At 37.7% G+C, this 17,500-nt stretch overlaps 1 protein-coding gene across 4 annotated transcripts in view; it reads right to left on the reverse strand.

Annotated features, from left to right (window-relative positions):
• The window catches only part of LOC115211447 (transcriptional adapter 2-beta), a 34,574-nt gene that overhangs the window by 16,351 nt on the left and 723 nt on the right, over positions 1–17,500 (reverse strand). For 2 of the 4 annotated variants that reach the window (XR_003881668.2, XM_029780118.2), the window contains exons 1-7: positions 17,028–17,500; positions 12,784–12,843; positions 8,070–8,167; positions 7,189–7,229; positions 4,707–4,757; positions 2,683–2,736; positions 1,940–1,993 (exon numbers count right to left, since the gene is read on the reverse strand). The exon at positions 17,028–17,500 is cut by the window's right edge and continues 722 nt beyond it. Coding sequence is in view for 3 of the 4 variants with exons in the window: in XM_029780118.2 (XP_029635978.1) it covers positions 1,940–1,993; positions 2,683–2,736; positions 4,707–4,757; positions 7,189–7,229; positions 8,070–8,167; positions 12,784–12,843; positions 17,028–17,500 (831 nt within the window). In the remaining variant the exon portion in view is untranslated. The remainder of the gene's footprint in view (positions 1–1,939; positions 1,994–2,682; positions 2,737–4,706; positions 4,758–7,188; positions 7,230–8,069; positions 8,168–12,783; positions 12,844–17,027) is intronic. The other 2 variants (XM_036500582.1, XM_036500570.1) reach the window with 2 other exon arrangements.

Here is a 17,500-nt window from a genome sequence, read left to right on the forward strand (position 1 = left end):
AAATGCAGGGGAGAGGTAAAGTTAATTGAAACATCCCTAATACATGCCTGGTACTTATTCTTTTGAAGGACAATATTGATCCTAGATAAAAAGGAAATAACGAAATATTGTAGTCTGACACTAAACTGTTTAGTATGTAGTGACGTCATATTCCAGTGTGTGCACACGCAACGTCATTCTTCAGTGTGCGTGTGCGGGGTTGGAACCTTCTGGAAAGGCATAAGGCAGTTCCCTCATGCACATGCGCTAGAGACTGAAGAATAAATTCTATAGCGTTCCTTAATAGCGTTGGGGACTTGAGACACGGCGATAGAAGAGAAAGGACGCATTTTCATACGTGTGATCAGCATATTCTCCTGTCCCAGACGCTTAGGATTTAACCTGTTCTATTAATGCTGAATTGTTGTAAGAATGGATACCAGTATACCATCGTGTTTCATTGTTGAATAAGAGAATAAAGAATTGTATATATTTCTAAACTTGCGTTTCGTTCCTGACTGGTAGTTTCTAGAAACAAAAAGAAAGGAAATTGCGTTGCACCCAAGTTGCACCCCAAAAGTGTAAAGAAGCAACCAGTTCCCTTTACAAGTATCTCATTAGAATAGCAAGACACAGTAGAGAAGTGCATCAGAAGAATTTAGATGAGAATGATACTGTCTGCCAGTTCAGAAGAACAGAACGTCTTGTCAGGTAAACAGAAGAGAGGAGAGGATACAGAAAGATAGACAGGTTGGTAGGTAGGCTATGTTGCTGAGCTAAGTCTTGCCTGACACCCAGGTGGCATCTTTAGACAGAATATTTATGTGCATGGTAACAACTGCATTATAAAAAGTTACTACAAGAATGAAGAAAAAAAATTGATAAAGGCGTAGGAGTGGCTGTGTGGTAAGTAGCTTGCTTACGAACCACATAGTTCCGGGTTCAGTCCCATTGCGTGGCACCTTGGGCAAGTGTCTTCTGCTATAGACTCAGGCTGACCAAAGTCTTGTGAGTGGATTTGGTAGACGGAAACTGAAAAGAAGCCCGTCGTATATATATATATGTATGTGTGTGTATATGTTTGTGTGTCTGTGTTTTTCCCCCCAACATCGCTTGACAACTGATGCTGGTGTGTTTATGTCCCCGTAACTTAATGGTTCGGCAAAAGAGACCGATACAATAAGTACTAGGCTTCCAAAGAATAAGTCCTGGGTTCGATGTGCTCAACTAAAGGTGGTGCTCCAGCATGGCCACAGTCACATGACTGAAACAAGTAAAAGAGTAAAGGAAAAGAGCAAATCTTTAGAATTAGAAACAAAGCAGACTGATATGGTAATCAACCGAAAAAGAGATTTCATTACAAAATACAAAATCTTTTCTAATTTCTAATTTCTTCGGTACATTAGCTATTTTCCACACATTATCATCATCATCATTTAGCGTCCGCTTTCCATCCTAGCATGGGTTGGACGGTTCAACTGGGGTCTGGGAAGCCAGAAGGCTGCACCAGGCCCAGTTTGATCTGACAATGTTTCTACGGCTGGATGCCCTTCCTAACGCCAACCACTCCGTGAGTATAGCGGGTGCTTTTTATGTGCCAGGTGAGTCTGGCAAATGGCCACAGTGCTTTTTATGTGCCACCGGCACGAGGCCAGTCGGGGCGGCGCTGGCAATGGACACGTTCGGATGGTTCTCTTACGTGCCACTGGCACTGGTAACTCAGCTGCAATTTCCATTGATCGATTTCAATTCTGATTCTAAGTATTTAATTCTAATGCAGTATTTAATTAAATTTCCATTTAGTTGTGTGTCCAAAGATATAATTAACAACAATTTTTACTGGGGATTTGACTCCCATCCTTAATCTTTGTAAGCCCTAAATGATAGAATCTATTTTGTACTATACAACCTAAACAATAACAACAACAACAGAAGGCTCTTAAATGTAAAATATATTTACCAGATTCATTATTGTTATTTGCTGTGTTGTTGAACTTATGATTTGATACTGATTCTGGAAAAAATAAACAAACATTTCATTACTAGAATTCTTTTTCAATATACACAATATCATCATGGTGACACACACATGAGACAGAAAAAAAACAAAAATAAGCTTAGCTTCTAAATAAAAAAAAAGGAAAAACTAACTGAAAGAGTGAAGATATAAATCATGTTAGTCAATTTAAATTTCCACTGCAGTAAGAACTAATTTCTAAAATATACTCAATTCTCAATAATGACATATAATAAACTTAATTAATTGTGATATACTGGTGGATGGGAGCACTCCGTCGGTTACGACGACGAGGGTTCCGGTTGATCCGAATCAATGGAACAGCCTGCTCGTGAAATTAACGTGTAAGTGGCTGAGCACTCCACAGACACGTGCACCCTTAACGTAGTTCTCGGGGATATTCAGCGTGACACAGAGAGTGACAAGGCCGGCCCTTTGAAATACAGGCACAACAGAAACAGGAGGTAAGAGTGAGAGAAAGTTGTGGTGAAAGAGTACAGCAGAGATCACCACCATCCCCTGCCGGAGCCTCGTGGAGCTTTTAGGTGTTTTCGCTCAATAAACACTCACAACGCCCGGTCTAGGAATCGAAACCGCGATCCTATGACCGCGAGTCCGCTGCCCTAACCACTGGGCCATTGCGCCTCCACTGTGATATACTAAGATACAACACAAATGATACAAACCTTCAGTTGAAGGAAGGTCGAGGCCAAAATCACTGCAACAGGGAATTGATACAGCTGTGAAAAAAATTAGTAAAAAAAAATAGTTAACAAAATTTAACAGCAGAAATTTTTGACAGTTAAAATTTAAGATATCATCACTACTACTGCTAATACCACCTCTATCCCCATACTGCTAGTTTAATATTCATTTTAATACAGGTATAGACAAAGTCTTATTTAAAAAAGCCCCCCCCCCCGCCCTTTATGAATTTACCTTACATTCTATTAGACTTGATCAGAAACTAATTTTTCCTGTAGACCACCACCAACTAGAACACATCACATTTTTTCTCCACTGAAATGTCTCTTTTGCACACGTACAACAATCAACATTCTAAAATACTGAAAATAGCTTCCTGCCTCACATTGTAAATATAAGTTCAATCCTCAAATAAAACTGAAAATTTACCAAAAGAGAAGAAGGTGTATTTATTATGCATTCAATTGCTATCAATTCCAATTTAATCAATTTAATCAATTTACAATCATACTGTCACACATACACACAAATCTATTTCAAGATTTAGCTCAGTTTATTTTGGAGTAACACAGCAGCTTAAGTTAAACGTCAGGTAGCTTAGTGGATGGATGGAAGCACTCCGTCGGTTACGACGACGAGGGTTCCGGTTGATCCAAATCAATGGAACAGCCTGTTCGTGAAATTAACGTGTAAGTGGTTGAGCACTCCACAGACACGTGTACCCTTAACGTAGTTCTCGGGGATATTCAGTGTGACACAGAGAGTGACAAGGCCGGCCCTTTGAAATACAGGTACAACAGAAACAGGAAGTAAGAGTGAGAGAAAGTTGTGGTGAAAGAGTACAGCAGGGATCACCACCATCCCCTGCCGGAGCCTCGTGGAGCTTTAGGTGTTTTCGCTCAATAAACACTCACAACGCCCGGTCTGGGAATCGAAACCGCGATCCTATGACCGCGAGTCCGCTGCCCTAACCACTGGGCCATTGCGCCTCCACAGGTAGCTTAGTAACACTGATAACTCATACATTCATTGAAATATTGTTGGCAGGGAAATAGAATATGCAACACAAAAAGTAGCCTAAATGAAAGTTGCTACCGATTATACAGTTCAAATGACAATAAATATAAGAGAATGGGAGTTGTCTAATTCAAAACATGCACATGCTAAATAAATCCTCCTTCTTGTTTTGTAGTATCAAAATAATTACTTGCACTGCCATAGAAATTTAATTATTCTTTTGACCAAATTATCAAAAAACTCTTTCCATTTATTATTCAGTCCCAATGGCAGTTTTTTGTTGATGGAACAATTGTTTCTACAGACAAATGTTTTTCTGACAGTAAACAACTTGACTATAAATCAGGAATGTAATCCAATTATCTAGTATGCGAAGCAGAGCATGCATGGATTATCTCCCCGTACAAGGGTACAACCATAGCGGCTGAAGTGGTCATTAAGATCCCTCTCCTTCAATCAATTATTAGCTTAGTGTCCTCTCTGTTTATCAAAATCATTATGTATGAAACACTTAATGGCATATTCTTGCCATGGTCTGAAGGAAATATATTTTTAAAATTTGAAGAAAATTTGGTTTTATGGCAAATTGAATTCTGAGATGGAAAGACACGTGGTACTAGCGATAAACAGTTCAACTGAAAACTATGAATAAGCTGGTTTTTACTGTACCCAGGAAACAATAGCTGCAGTTATTTTTTTAAAAACTACAATTGTTGAACAAACTAGAATAATAGAATAATAGGAGTAAGTAGGAGCTGAGTGACTCGGGGGGGGGGGGGTCTAGAATAAAATAATGTGAAAGGGAACATCATGCTGCTAGGTTAGTCACACAACAATGATGACAATGAGGCAATGGAACATGAAATAGAGAGGAGATAAACTTGCTATTATAATAGATTTTAGGATTATACAGCAGTGTTTGCAATGATATTACTAATACCCATATAGAGACAACATTATGTTAAAGAAATTATTTACTCAAAATTACCTTTCCCAATGCTACCAAATAGATAAAATGAAGCATAATGTTCTTGACACTCTGAAAATAATTAAATAAAAAAAATATATATATAGTTTACTGAAAATATATATGAACTGTAAAACATTACAAGCCAGTACAAACTATTAACTTCTTTAACAGATTGGAAGTAATGAAATGATTTAAATATGTTGTATTCAGAGATTTAAGATTTAGTAACACATGTTCAATAACAATAGAAGAATTAAGTGTGTATTAGTATAAGAGGGAAAAAAAAAACAAACTAAAAACAAGGAATCAACAAATGGAAAGATATGGCTAATGGTACATACAACAATCAATATGGTTATCTTCTAAAACTTGATAGGTTTTAACTTACTTAACACAGCACTCAGAAAATTTCACCAATATTCTATGTTAATATCAAAATAAAACTAAGGCAATGGAATAAAACTAAGTTGGTAAAGGTGATCTAGCCTTTTGTAAAAGGTTTAGTTTGATGTCTCATGTTTTGGGGTAGTATGATGTCAATGGGATTAATAAGAATAAACAACTCTACTAATATTCTGGAGTCCATTTCAATACACAATTTCATTTCCTAACATACAAAAAGAAAAAAGAGCTTTGGGCTCATAATTTTGATATTAAAAATATTAATGTAATACAATATTTTCCTAATTAATTTCACAGTACAAATAAAAAAAAGAAAGAAACGAGATGAAGTGGAGCCATGTTATTGTCTGGATGGAAGCACTCTGTCGGTTACGACGACGAGGGTTCCGGTTGATCCGATCAACGGAACAGCCTGCTCATGAAATTAACGTGTAAGTGGCTGAGCACTCCACAGACACGTGTACCCTTAACGCAGTTCTCGGAGATATTCAGCGTGACACAGAGAGTGACAAGGCCGGCCCTTTGAAATACAGGTACAACAGAAACAGGAAATAAGAGTGAGAGAAAGTTGTGGTGAAAGAGTACAGCAGGGATCACCACCATCCCTGCCGGAGCCTCGTGGAGCTTTTTAGGTGTTTTCGCTCAATAAACATTCACAACGCCTCGTCTGGGAATCGAAACCGCGATCCTACGACAGTGAGTCCACTGCCCTAACCACTGGGCCATTGCGCCTGCACTGTTATTGTCTAGAGACTAAAAGAAAACCATGTGCCAGTATCGTGCTCTACAAGACATAAACTATTTGCTCCAGGATAAAGAAATCAGAAAAAAATACATGACTTGATATTTTAAAATTCTATCGAAACATCTTTCTAGTTTAATAGTTTAATTTTTTGCTTTTCCTCCTCTTTAATGCAAGTCATTACTCTGTTAAGATGTTGAGTTACCAGCTGAAGTCTCATATTTATTACCAGTGCTATCCCTCGTCCATCTTGCTGTAAACGAGATCCCAAGACAGCATAGTGCACTAGGAAGCAGGAGCATGGATCTATTGAAAAATGTTTTTCAAGTTGGTAGTCCTGGGATCATATATTATTAATGGATTAGCATCTTACCTAGAGCAAAGGTATCTCTTAATATTTTAACAAATAAAATAACTGTCGCAGTTCCAAGTATAAAACTCTTAGGAAATATTTTCATAGATTTCTGTAAACTGCTTTTTAAAAATATCAGTCACACACTTACAAAACAGCAAACCTGTTGCAATATGCCCTGAGAGACATTTTGTGCAATAAATAACCATATATTGACAAATTGTACAATATACTGCAAAAACAAGACTAGAGCACATCACAAATAAATCCTTCTTTTTCTTTGTTTTATGGGCATACACATTCAGTTGATGTTGGAGATATCATCATCATCATCGTTTAACGTCCGTTCTCCATGCTAGCATGGGTTGGACGGTTCGACCGGGGATCTGGGAAGGCAGAAGGCTGCACCAGGCTCCAGTCTTATCTGGCAATGTTTCTACAGCTGGATGCCCTTCCTAACGCCAACCACTCCGTGAGTGTAGTGGGTGCTTTTTACGTGCCACCTGCACTGGTGCCAGGCGAGGCTGGCATCGGCCACGGTCGGATTAGTGCATTTTACGTGCCACCTGCACGGAAGCCAGTCGAGGCAGCACTGGCTTCGGCCACGATTCGGATGGCGCTTTTTACGTGCCACCGACACAGAAGCCAGTCGAGGTGGCGTTGGCATCGGCCACGATTCGGATATGTTACTGATAAATTCCAAAATTGAAGAAAGCAGTTGTTATTCTGTGACATCGATCCATTCACAATGAGATTCAAAAGTACTGTTCGTTATTACTATCTTCACAGTACTATAAGTGCCGACTTTCTCACTTTCATCTACTGCAGGACACTATAAATGTTAAAACTCGTGGGTAGCTGTCATAAGTTTGAGGAGACATAGCTAAAATATGGCTTAAGCACATCTGCCTAGAGTCTACTTAAAAGTAACTTTTAACCATTTATAACATGCAAATCAAAGAAATACATATGAATTGAAAGTTTAAATGAAAGAATCTGCTTACCTGAGGCATTCCTAGTTTCAACATGGTTAGCAACATCATGCCTGCAATAACAGAAAGGAAAATATATATTATTCCACAATCATAAAATTCAGTATTTCTTCATCACTCGCAGTTTCAATACTTGCACAACCTCATGCTAAAGTTCTAAGGGTGCCTGTTATTATATCGATGCATTTAGATTTTCTTCTTAAATCAGCTCAACTAGTTTTAATCATTATTCAATCAATGTTCTATTGGATGTCTAGGTGAAACTTCCTTATATAATCAGCATTTTAGCTCAGGGCTGTATTTTTAAATTCTGAATACCCATAACATTTGGATGTCTACTATGATCTCCTACTTTGATACCTTTATGAAATAAAGGTAGTGGTTGTAATTAAATTTAACCCTTTAGCATTTAGATTAATCTGTCAAATGTAAAGCCTGTTTAATTACATTGTTTTAAATTAATTGTACGGTATCTTGTAATTCTGAGATTTTGACGATGTCCCTGTTTATTTTTAGAATGACTTTGTAGGGTAGGTGTGAGAGGTCAGAGCTGGCTGGTTTGAGAATAAAACAGGAAGACAATTTTGGCCTGGTATGGCCGGTTTAAACACTAAAGGGTTAAAATCCATTTCTTTCTTCACAGTCCTTAACCTCTCTATCAAAAGGGAGGCAGTACAGACCCACTTGGATACTTACATCCCCTAACTTTTATACCCTCATGCAATAAAGGCAGTGGCTGTAATTAAATTTAAAATCAATGTATTGCTTACCACTCCGTAATTATCATCATCTTCACAGTGAGGGATGGTATGGATAGTCCTGGAAACCATTGGTTCAGGGAATACCATCCTAGGATTCAGAATTAGATATAAGAAATAGAAATTGTCACTCACCAATTACCAAATCCATATTGTTCCACAGCATCCAGCAACATAGTTTCTTCAACTAAAGTCCATGGCTTTTGGATGTTGAAAGGCCCAATCATATCACTCTGCAAAAGAAAACTTTTTGTTTTTATCACTGATTAACATTGATAACATTTTTGACCAGATGTTTAAATTCTGTTTAGTGCTATTAAGCAAGGCATAGCTTTGCTCGTCCCAGTTTGCTTGCATAACAAAAAGCAGTTTCCTCTCCTTTACAGCAGACAGACAAGTGATAAATGACATCGAGTTATATAAACAATCGTTCCGAAAAAAAGTAATTTTGTTTTTTAAAAACGTCTTTGAATTCAAACTTTCAGCTAAATCATACATTTACCAAAATTTCTTTTTTTTTATAATATCCAACAGTTTTGAAGAGGGAAACAAAATTTTCTATCACTCTATCATAACTACTCCATTACTTCCATCAAGATTAACAACCCAGTTACTGAACAGTTCCATTCAGCTTATTAATTGTTAACTGGCCAAATTTTAGTTTTAATTAGAATTGATGAATGTTTTCAGCAAATATCTCCATCAATGACTTTAACAGTTTTTGTTCAATGCAGTCCTTGGTAGGATGGATATCCTGCTTACTTTTTACAACAGAATACCTTTCTAAGTGACAACCAATTTGAAAATATGAATTATCAAAAGCAAAAGATGCATAGTAACAAAACAAATACTTCTCCTCTGTACAGTACTCTCAATTTTATTTTACAATAGTCATTTTTTATTAAAAGCGACCCTCTCAAGGCTAGTAGAGATACACATTGATTCTTTATGAGAAACAGACGCACAGAAATAAAAGGTATATTGGGTAGATGTGTGGGGAAAGGCAAACCAGCTATGAGCAATGTATCATTTTTTGAAGAGGGCAGTGTGGATTGTAGACTAGTTATATCATCATCATTATTTTCTTTGAAGATGGTGGTGTGTAATTTGTAGACTTGGATAATATATATACCAGGTACATAAATACTGCATTTAAACATGTTGACAAAAGAGAGACAAAATACAATTGTCATGGGAGAGACATTACAACCTTTCTTGCTGTTGCCATACCTAATCATTGAGGAGAGAAGTTGTGTGGATGTGGGTGGAGTGAGAAAGAAATAAAGGTATTGTGGTTGTTGACCATCCAGACATTTTGTATTGATGCTGCCCTAATGAGTCCTTTTGAAGGAGGCAGTGAGGGATGAATTCAAAGGAAATTTGATTGCTAGAGGCTCCCTATTATTTTGTTTCCATTTTAAAGTCTTATTATATGAAAAGTGGTTTTGATGGTAAGAAAGCGGAACAGCATTTCTCAGGGGTTGAGAAGCAGTGGATACTGTGAGAAAGTTGGCACTGTATGAAGACCTGTTTCCTGCACAAATTTCTTTTGACTAAAAATATTTTAAAGAAGTACAACATTTACCTAAAAGTATATATAAAATATACTGATTCCTTAACATTAAATCTAATACAATGTCGACCTTGGACTTTCAAAACTGTAAGCATACTTAAAACAACAGCCAAATTCTTCCCAAACTATACTTCTATCGTTTTAAATCAAACAGGATCCTTGCATAGTCCAGCATGGACAACACTATACTTTTAAACAAAAAACGGGATGAGTACAGGTTTGGTCAATCATGGTTGACTTAGGACGAAACAAAACAATGAATAGGAAACTAATTTAGTGTAAACCAGTTTCTTGACACTATTCTATTATCGTCCTAATATTTACTATTCCATGCTTGATAAAAAGAAGAGAGTTTATTGAGGCATATATAGTTTTAATTAGATACTAATAATGGTTTAATGTAAGTGGTGGTAATGAACTGACTAAATCTAATTTATCATGCATAATAAAAATCGTTTATTCTTGCTGTAATCAGATTTGCTTTTTTTGTTGAAGAAAAGAAGAACTGAACAGTATTTCTTTGAAACAAAACAGATTCTCTAACTAGACACAGAGGCCTAACTTAATATGAATTTCATTAAATCAAACATAAACTTTTGGAGAAGCGAGTCTACAAAAGCTAGGTTTTGATTCCTAGTTGTAACCATATCCGAAGTCACTAATACAATCAAAATCATGCATACTGTCACATAATCCGAGTGAGGTCAAGTGCCTACTTGTGTATAAAGGAAGAGAATACGATTATGCATCAGGATACAAATGATTCCATGACATGATCATTTGAAAAACTAATATTCCTCAGTGGTTTTAAAACGAATAACAGCTGAAAAGTGAAAAGAACAAGCAAGCTATGAACGGTTTCCTTGTCTACTCTATTATTCCCTAGTCTGCATTTAACCAAACCTATCAATTAGTTGAATTACCATTCTCTTAAGATAGACTTCGACAATCTAAGAGGTAGTGATCACTAATGGTTGGAAACAGTATTCAGATTATAACAGAGAGACAGAGAGAGGAGAGAATCCTGCGTTTGATCCGAAAAGGGCGAGTGTCGCCAACTCATCTTCATTGGAATGTATACAAAATATGCATTATCTATAATTGCGTTTCCACCATATATATATGCGACGAAAAGGCTGGTGTGGTTGATATTGATTAGCTTAGGTGCATAAAAGCTCTCCGTTTACAGTATTGAATTTTTGCAAAGAGCAATAATGCCGCGTGCGCTCACGTGCAAAGGCTATAAATACGATAACGGCAGAAAAGCAGCCATAAGCAGACTTCTTAGTAATAATAATAATATCAACCGTCCACAGAAAAATCATATTCAAACTGGAACAATGTCGCAGTTCACCATTATTTGGTGTAACACACACACTCAACGCTCGTCGCTGTGAATCTATTCTTCACACATCATACACGCGCACGTTATACATATACATATATATATATATACATATACACACATATATATATATATATATATATATATATATATATATATATAGCTCTCAACAAGCAGAGAGTTCGCGGTATAAGAAATATAGCTCCACAATTTTAAACATATATATATATATATATATATATATATAACATGCGCGTGTATTATGTGTGAAGAATAGATTATAGAAGAATATATATATATATATATAGCTCCACAATTTTATATATATATATATAGCACACGTATACAAATAATTTGAAAATAGAATTGAAGGTAAAGCGAAAGGCGGGAGAGAGAGAAAGAAGGGTAGGAGGCGACAGTAAGAGGGGAATGAATGGGAGCAGAGAGAAAGGTGCATTAGAGTGGAAGAGAGAGAGAGAGAGAGAGGGGCAGTGGGAAGAAAGAGGAGTAGGCGTAGTAGAAGGAAGGGCGGCAATAATAAGAGAGTGTATCATCATCGCATAACGGAAACGTTTTGTTTCATACTTGAGTTCATTCACTTTTGAAATTACAGATTTTTAGACAAAACCATGATAATGATGTCAACTCTAGAACAGCGCGGAGATTGCACACACACACACACGCACACACGCGCGCGCAAAAAGGGAGAGAGAGAGAGAGAGGAGGGCTGAGTTGGAAATATTTTTATGAAATTGTTGAAAAGAGAGATAGAGAGCCCGGCTGGAAAGGAATTGCTTCTTTGTAAACAATAGAAACAAGAGAGGCTGGGATGAGAGGATGTGTGGGAAGGAGGTGGAAATTAATACAAAGGAAATAAAAGCTGGGGATAAAAATACATAAATGCATGAGAGAGAAAGAGAGAGCGGAGTACTGGGGTATAGGTTGCTGCTAATCGGGTGTAGACATAAATAAGCGAAAAGAGGCGAGGTTAAAGTGGAGGGGGGTGGAAGAGACCAGGAGCAGAGAAGTTGGCGGCCACGAGTAGTAACAAGGCAGAAATATATGGTGGTGAAAGAGAGAGAAGCTTCTGATGGTGAGCAAAAGAAAAGCCGTCGATGATTGCGCTTCGCCGAGTTTTGCGGCGTACGAACGTGTTCATAATTCGTTCTGTATGTGTATATGTGTGTGTGTGTGTGTGTGTTTGTGTGTAAATGCATGAGTACGCAGCTAGTGCAGGTAGGAACTGGATGTTTATGAGCTGACTAATGCTACAGCCTGATGGTGGTGGCAGTGCGTGAGTAGTGACTAACGGAGAAGCATCAGAGAATAAATCTAGATTCTTGACAGCAACCACACACAGATCAGTAGTTAAAATTATGCTAATGGCGGAAACCGTCAAGGTAGTTAGTTGACTTCGACATTATCAACCTTGCATTTCATGTATAAAACCTCACAAAACAATCTATAACAGAAAGCAATCAATAGTGAGAGAGGGGAAAGCTACTATCTCAATCTGTCTGCTGGTTTTAATGGGTGTATATTGGCAATGGATTAAAAGAAGCAAACCGCAGAGGCAACACCGAGAATTCTATAGCAGCGTAGACCGAGTTTGAAAGAGAAAAAGAAAAAAAAATCCCCAGTTATGACCATTTCTAATAACATGCCATTAAATGTTCTTAGCTAAATTTCAATCAAAAGTTCATCTTTTAGCTAAGGAATGATATTAGTAATGAAAACCAATTACTTCTGTATGGTTTAGTATAAATGAGAACTGCATATGTTGGGATATTAATTTCCTTTGCGTTTCAACGCAATCTTTTAAGTGAATAATAACAGATTCCCAATTTGTAGAGCAGTTTCTTCATGCAATGAATAATAAAAACGGAGAAGGAGAGAGAGAGAGAGGAAGAAATAAAGAGAAGATAACTCACCAATATTCGGTAACTGTGATCCCGGCGATGAGGACCGACTTCAGCACCAAGGGAGAAACACTGTTTCGGAGATATCCAAGAGGATTCCAATGAATGAAACATTGTAAAAGAGAAAAGAAAAACAAGAGATAAGAAGCATGTCAATTATAAATACAACAGTCAACTTTATTATTAAATCCCCCCCCCCCCACTTCAAGAAACACGGCAGAGTGCGGGCGGTTAGTATTTGCAAGTTTAAATTAGAAAACCTGGCAAATAAATTAACACTAAAGACATGGCTATGTTTAAAATAAGAAGGCAATTCTGATTCGTAATCGTGTAAGAATTGCAGTTGTTTCAGACCTGGTCGAACAAACCTCTGACCAAAAGCATTCCAACCATGACCATCTCCTACATAATTTTGGATACAGTACAGCATCCTTCTTTCTCTAAAACAGCAAGTGTTAACTATACAAAGGTGTCCAACAGTGACCACCATGTATTTATTTTTAGATATAGTTTATCCAGGACTAACGCTACAAACTCTGCATCCGTCTTTCTTTGAGACGGCGGCAAGTATTAACAACCATCACTAATTACAGTTGATATGCATTGTTCAAAACAAGATTATGTTGCAAAAGCTTCATAACAAAAGCACTTCAACAAGTCTATATATGACACAGGTAGATAAATTTTCTGTATCTAAGACAGGCTGTTTAAAAATCGGAGGTGAAACCGGAAGTTTATACAGTATCGGCAAAAGAAACCTGGCTGTTATTATCTGTTGCTCCAGCTGTTACAGTGAATCCCAAACTGGAGTACAAAAGAAGCACGTTTAAAGAAAACTCAAGGAGTTTAGTATTACTACTAATAAACACTCCAGATCTTATTGTGGACTGGCAAAGCTAATATTTGCCTGCATTTTTGGGTTAGACAAAGGTGGCAGAGTTCAAGTTCACACAATGCAAACATGTCTAATTTTAGCTGCGTGACTGATAATTATCAACATAGCCCCGCCTACAATCTAACCAGTGATAAAGTAAATAAAAGAAGCGATCAGAACACTCCAAGTTTTACTCTGAAGCTTTACAAACCAGTTTATCCCGTACTGGATAAACTAAAATTCGACAAGACAAGCGGTGGCCTACATTGGCAGGAGTCGGGGAAGGAAAACTTAACATTGCAAGCACTGCTTAATTTCCCTCCGATAAAGAGAAATGCCTGAAATAATTAGACTTCCTCTCTCTCCCTACAGCACACCGAAATGTCCCATTTTCTATATTTTATCTGCAACTGATCAGCAGTTCAAACGCTCCATATTAATAATACACTCGACGCCAGACACTTTTTCTCACACGATATGTAACCATGAGTCAACTGTGTGTACATTTATTCCGCCAGTCATAGAGAACAATCGCTTCAGTTCAACTATTACAAAGAGTGAATCTGACACGACACTGTTCCCTAGTAATTACCATTGAGCATTAAGTGTTGGTTGAGATCAGGTTAGTGTGTAGAGCGGGGCTGGAAAGAGGGCTTCCTATTCATATTACTAGCTGAGAGTATCAGGTTAGCTTACATTCAAATCTTAGGTTCAAAAGAAAATCATAAAACCTTTATACAACCCCCATATTGGTAATGTAATATTAGGAAGAAAAAATAAGCATATTTATAAAACCATACTGGCATGAAACGGAACAAAATACAGCAAAAGTGTGTGTTTAGTTGTGTATGTGTGTAGAAATATATACACACATGAAATTAAGGATTCCCCCCTCCCAACGTTGACTCCATGAGGTAGAGACGACGGCGGAGGCGGAAGAGAATTGAGACGTGTTGAGTGAATCATGGAATAGAAAGAAGAGAAAAACTCAACGACAGAAGAGAAAAAGAGAAAGCCAAGTGAATAAACGAGGAGCTAAAAGCAAAATAGAACAGTAACTAATGTCTTACCAACGAAACATTTAGCTACTACAAGCAAAAGAGATAGAAAGAGGATAATCAGCAGCCATCACAGATATATAACAAGAGTATAATAAACTAAATGAAATGGAGGTGAAAGTAGTCCTAGCATTTTAAGACAACACATATATATATACACACATACACACAATATATATAAAAAGGATGTGGGGGGAAATAATAATGAGCATGCCATATAAAAAAAAGCAATTACAAAGAGACAACTCTTTTGCAGAAAAAATATCTCAACACTGAAAGAGCAACTTTTATCTAGACCCATTGGAGTTTTTATAGCACACTTGGTTATACGGGTGGGATTCGGGTGTACAAATGCCTCTCTCTCTATATATATATACATATATATATATGTATGTATATATATGTGCACATGAAAGCGTACAGGTTTTTTTTACAATTCATAACACATAGGTGAGTTTGTATGAGTGAATGTGTGTGTAGTGAAGAAAGATTGGGTCGTTGTATTTGTGTGAATAGCCATAGATTATCATATCATACCATTTATAAATTTAATAATTTAAAAATATACCAGATCGACATGATATAATATCTAATTAAATGAATATTTCAAAGCACTGAGGACCATGGACAAGATTATAAACCAGAAAACTGCTCAGAGCACCCTATAGTTTATAATGAGATAGAAAGAGTGAAGAGATAAAAGAATGGGCGTGCTAACAGAAAGGATATGGAGGCTTCCCTCCCATCGGAAAATATTAAAGCTTATGATGCCTCCATTTTCATATCAAAAGAGGTCTCAGAAGTGGAGCAGAAACGTCAGCAGGGAAGAAGAGAAATGTGAATGTAGAAGCCATTTGTTTGCATCGCTTACAGAAAAAGCTACATAAACAGAAGAGAGAGAGAGAGAGACAGAGATACAGGGGGGGGGGGAATAGAAAGAGTAGATAGAGTGAGTAGCAGAAATGGGGGAGGGGGAATAGACAGAGGGAAAGAGTAGATAGAGTGAGTAGCAGAAATGTTGAAGGTAAACAGAAAGAGAGAGAGACGGGGGGGGATAGAAAGAGTAGATAGAGTGAGTAGCAGAAATGGGGGAGGGGGGCATAGAAAGAGGGAAAGAGTAGATAGAGTGAGTAGCAGAAATGTTGAAGGTAAACAGAAAGAGAGAGAGACGGGGGGGGATAGAAGAGTAGATAGAGTGAGTAGCAGAATGTTGAAGGTAAACAGAAAGAGAGAGAGACGGGGGGGGTAGAAAGAGTAGATAGAGTGAGTAGCAGAAATGTTGAATAAACAGAAAGAGAGAGAAAGACGGGGGGGGGGGGAATAGAAAGAGTAGATAGAGTGAGTAGGGGGAAGGGGCATAGTAAGAGGGAAAGAGTAGATAGAGTGAGTAGCAGAAATGTTGAAGGTAAACAGAGAGAGGTGGTGAGAGAGAGAGAGAGAAGTAGGAAAGGGAAGCAAGTCTTTCTGTGAGGAATATAAATAAGAATGATCAGAAAATAAAATAAGGAGAGCAAAATATATATTATTTTGGAGATGGCATACAACTCTTTTTTCAGACGCATCAATACTTATATATATAATATAGTAGTATCTATTGGCTTGGTGTAAAACAATGGAAGACATGCAGTTTTTAGATGGGGAAAAGTCCAGGTTGATAATAAGGTAAACAGTGAATGAGTTGCCAGAGATAATTGGGGGAATGATGTCGATTTCACATGAAACTGAATTAATAAAAGCTAAGCCCACCCGACCAACCAATGCCTACAATATTAAGAATAGTCAATGGAGGTTTGAAAGCAGTTTCATAGCACCATACTAGTGTGAGAGCTGTGCTATATATATATATACATATATGGGTGTTAATGTGTGTATATATATATATACAGTATATGGGTGTTAATTGCATATATATATACAGTATATGGGTGTTAATTGCATATATATACAGTATATGGGTGTTGATTGCATATATGTGTATATATATATACAGTATATGGATGTTAATTGCATATATGTGTATATATATATATACAGTATATGGGTGTTAATTGCATATATATACAGTATATGGGTGTTGATTGCATATATGTGTATATATATATACAGTATATGGGTGTTAATTGCATGGTGTGTAGATCGTGCAGTTGCATATATAATGATAGTATGCAGTTGTGTATACATGTACGTATGTATATGATGTAGCATGCATGTAGGAAATAAAGCAGCAGCAGGATGTAAATATGAAATGCAATAATAGGAGAAGGCAGATCGGAATGGATCGGGTTGTGGGAATGAATGGTTGGAGTGGAAGAAGAGGTACTTGCCTGTAAACAAAGATCTATCTCGATGCACTGGTCGCATTGTATGGCGAAGCCGACGATGTCACATTGACAACAACAACAGGACCGGCTTCTCACCATGGCAGAACGCTTCTTCGGATAACATTGATTCGCAGAGGTAGGGACCTGCTCCTTTTTGCCTTCTGCAGAATGACAGCCGAGAGAAGGGTCAGAAGCAGGGCCGCCACCGCCGCGGCGGCCAAGGCAGAGCCGCCTCCGTCGACGGCGACGAGTTGAAGGTGGTGAAGAAGGAGAAGAAGAAGGAGAAGAAGAAGAAGGGACTCCTCCGCCGCAGCCACCGCCTCCGCCTCCGCCACCACCACTGCCGAATGCTGTTGCTGGCGTGGACGATGGTGTTGTTGTTGATATTGATGTTGTTGTAGCGGTTGTGGTTGTAGTAGGGACGGCTCTGGGACTGTTGTTACTGGTCGGTGTGAGAGCAACTTGGCCGCCGGAGC

The sequence above is a fragment of the Octopus sinensis genome, linkage group LG1 (assembly GCF_006345805.1).
Source record: "Octopus sinensis linkage group LG1, ASM634580v1, whole genome shotgun sequence".
NCBI classification, from domain to species: Eukaryota; Metazoa; Mollusca; class Cephalopoda; order Octopoda; family Octopodidae; genus Octopus; species Octopus sinensis.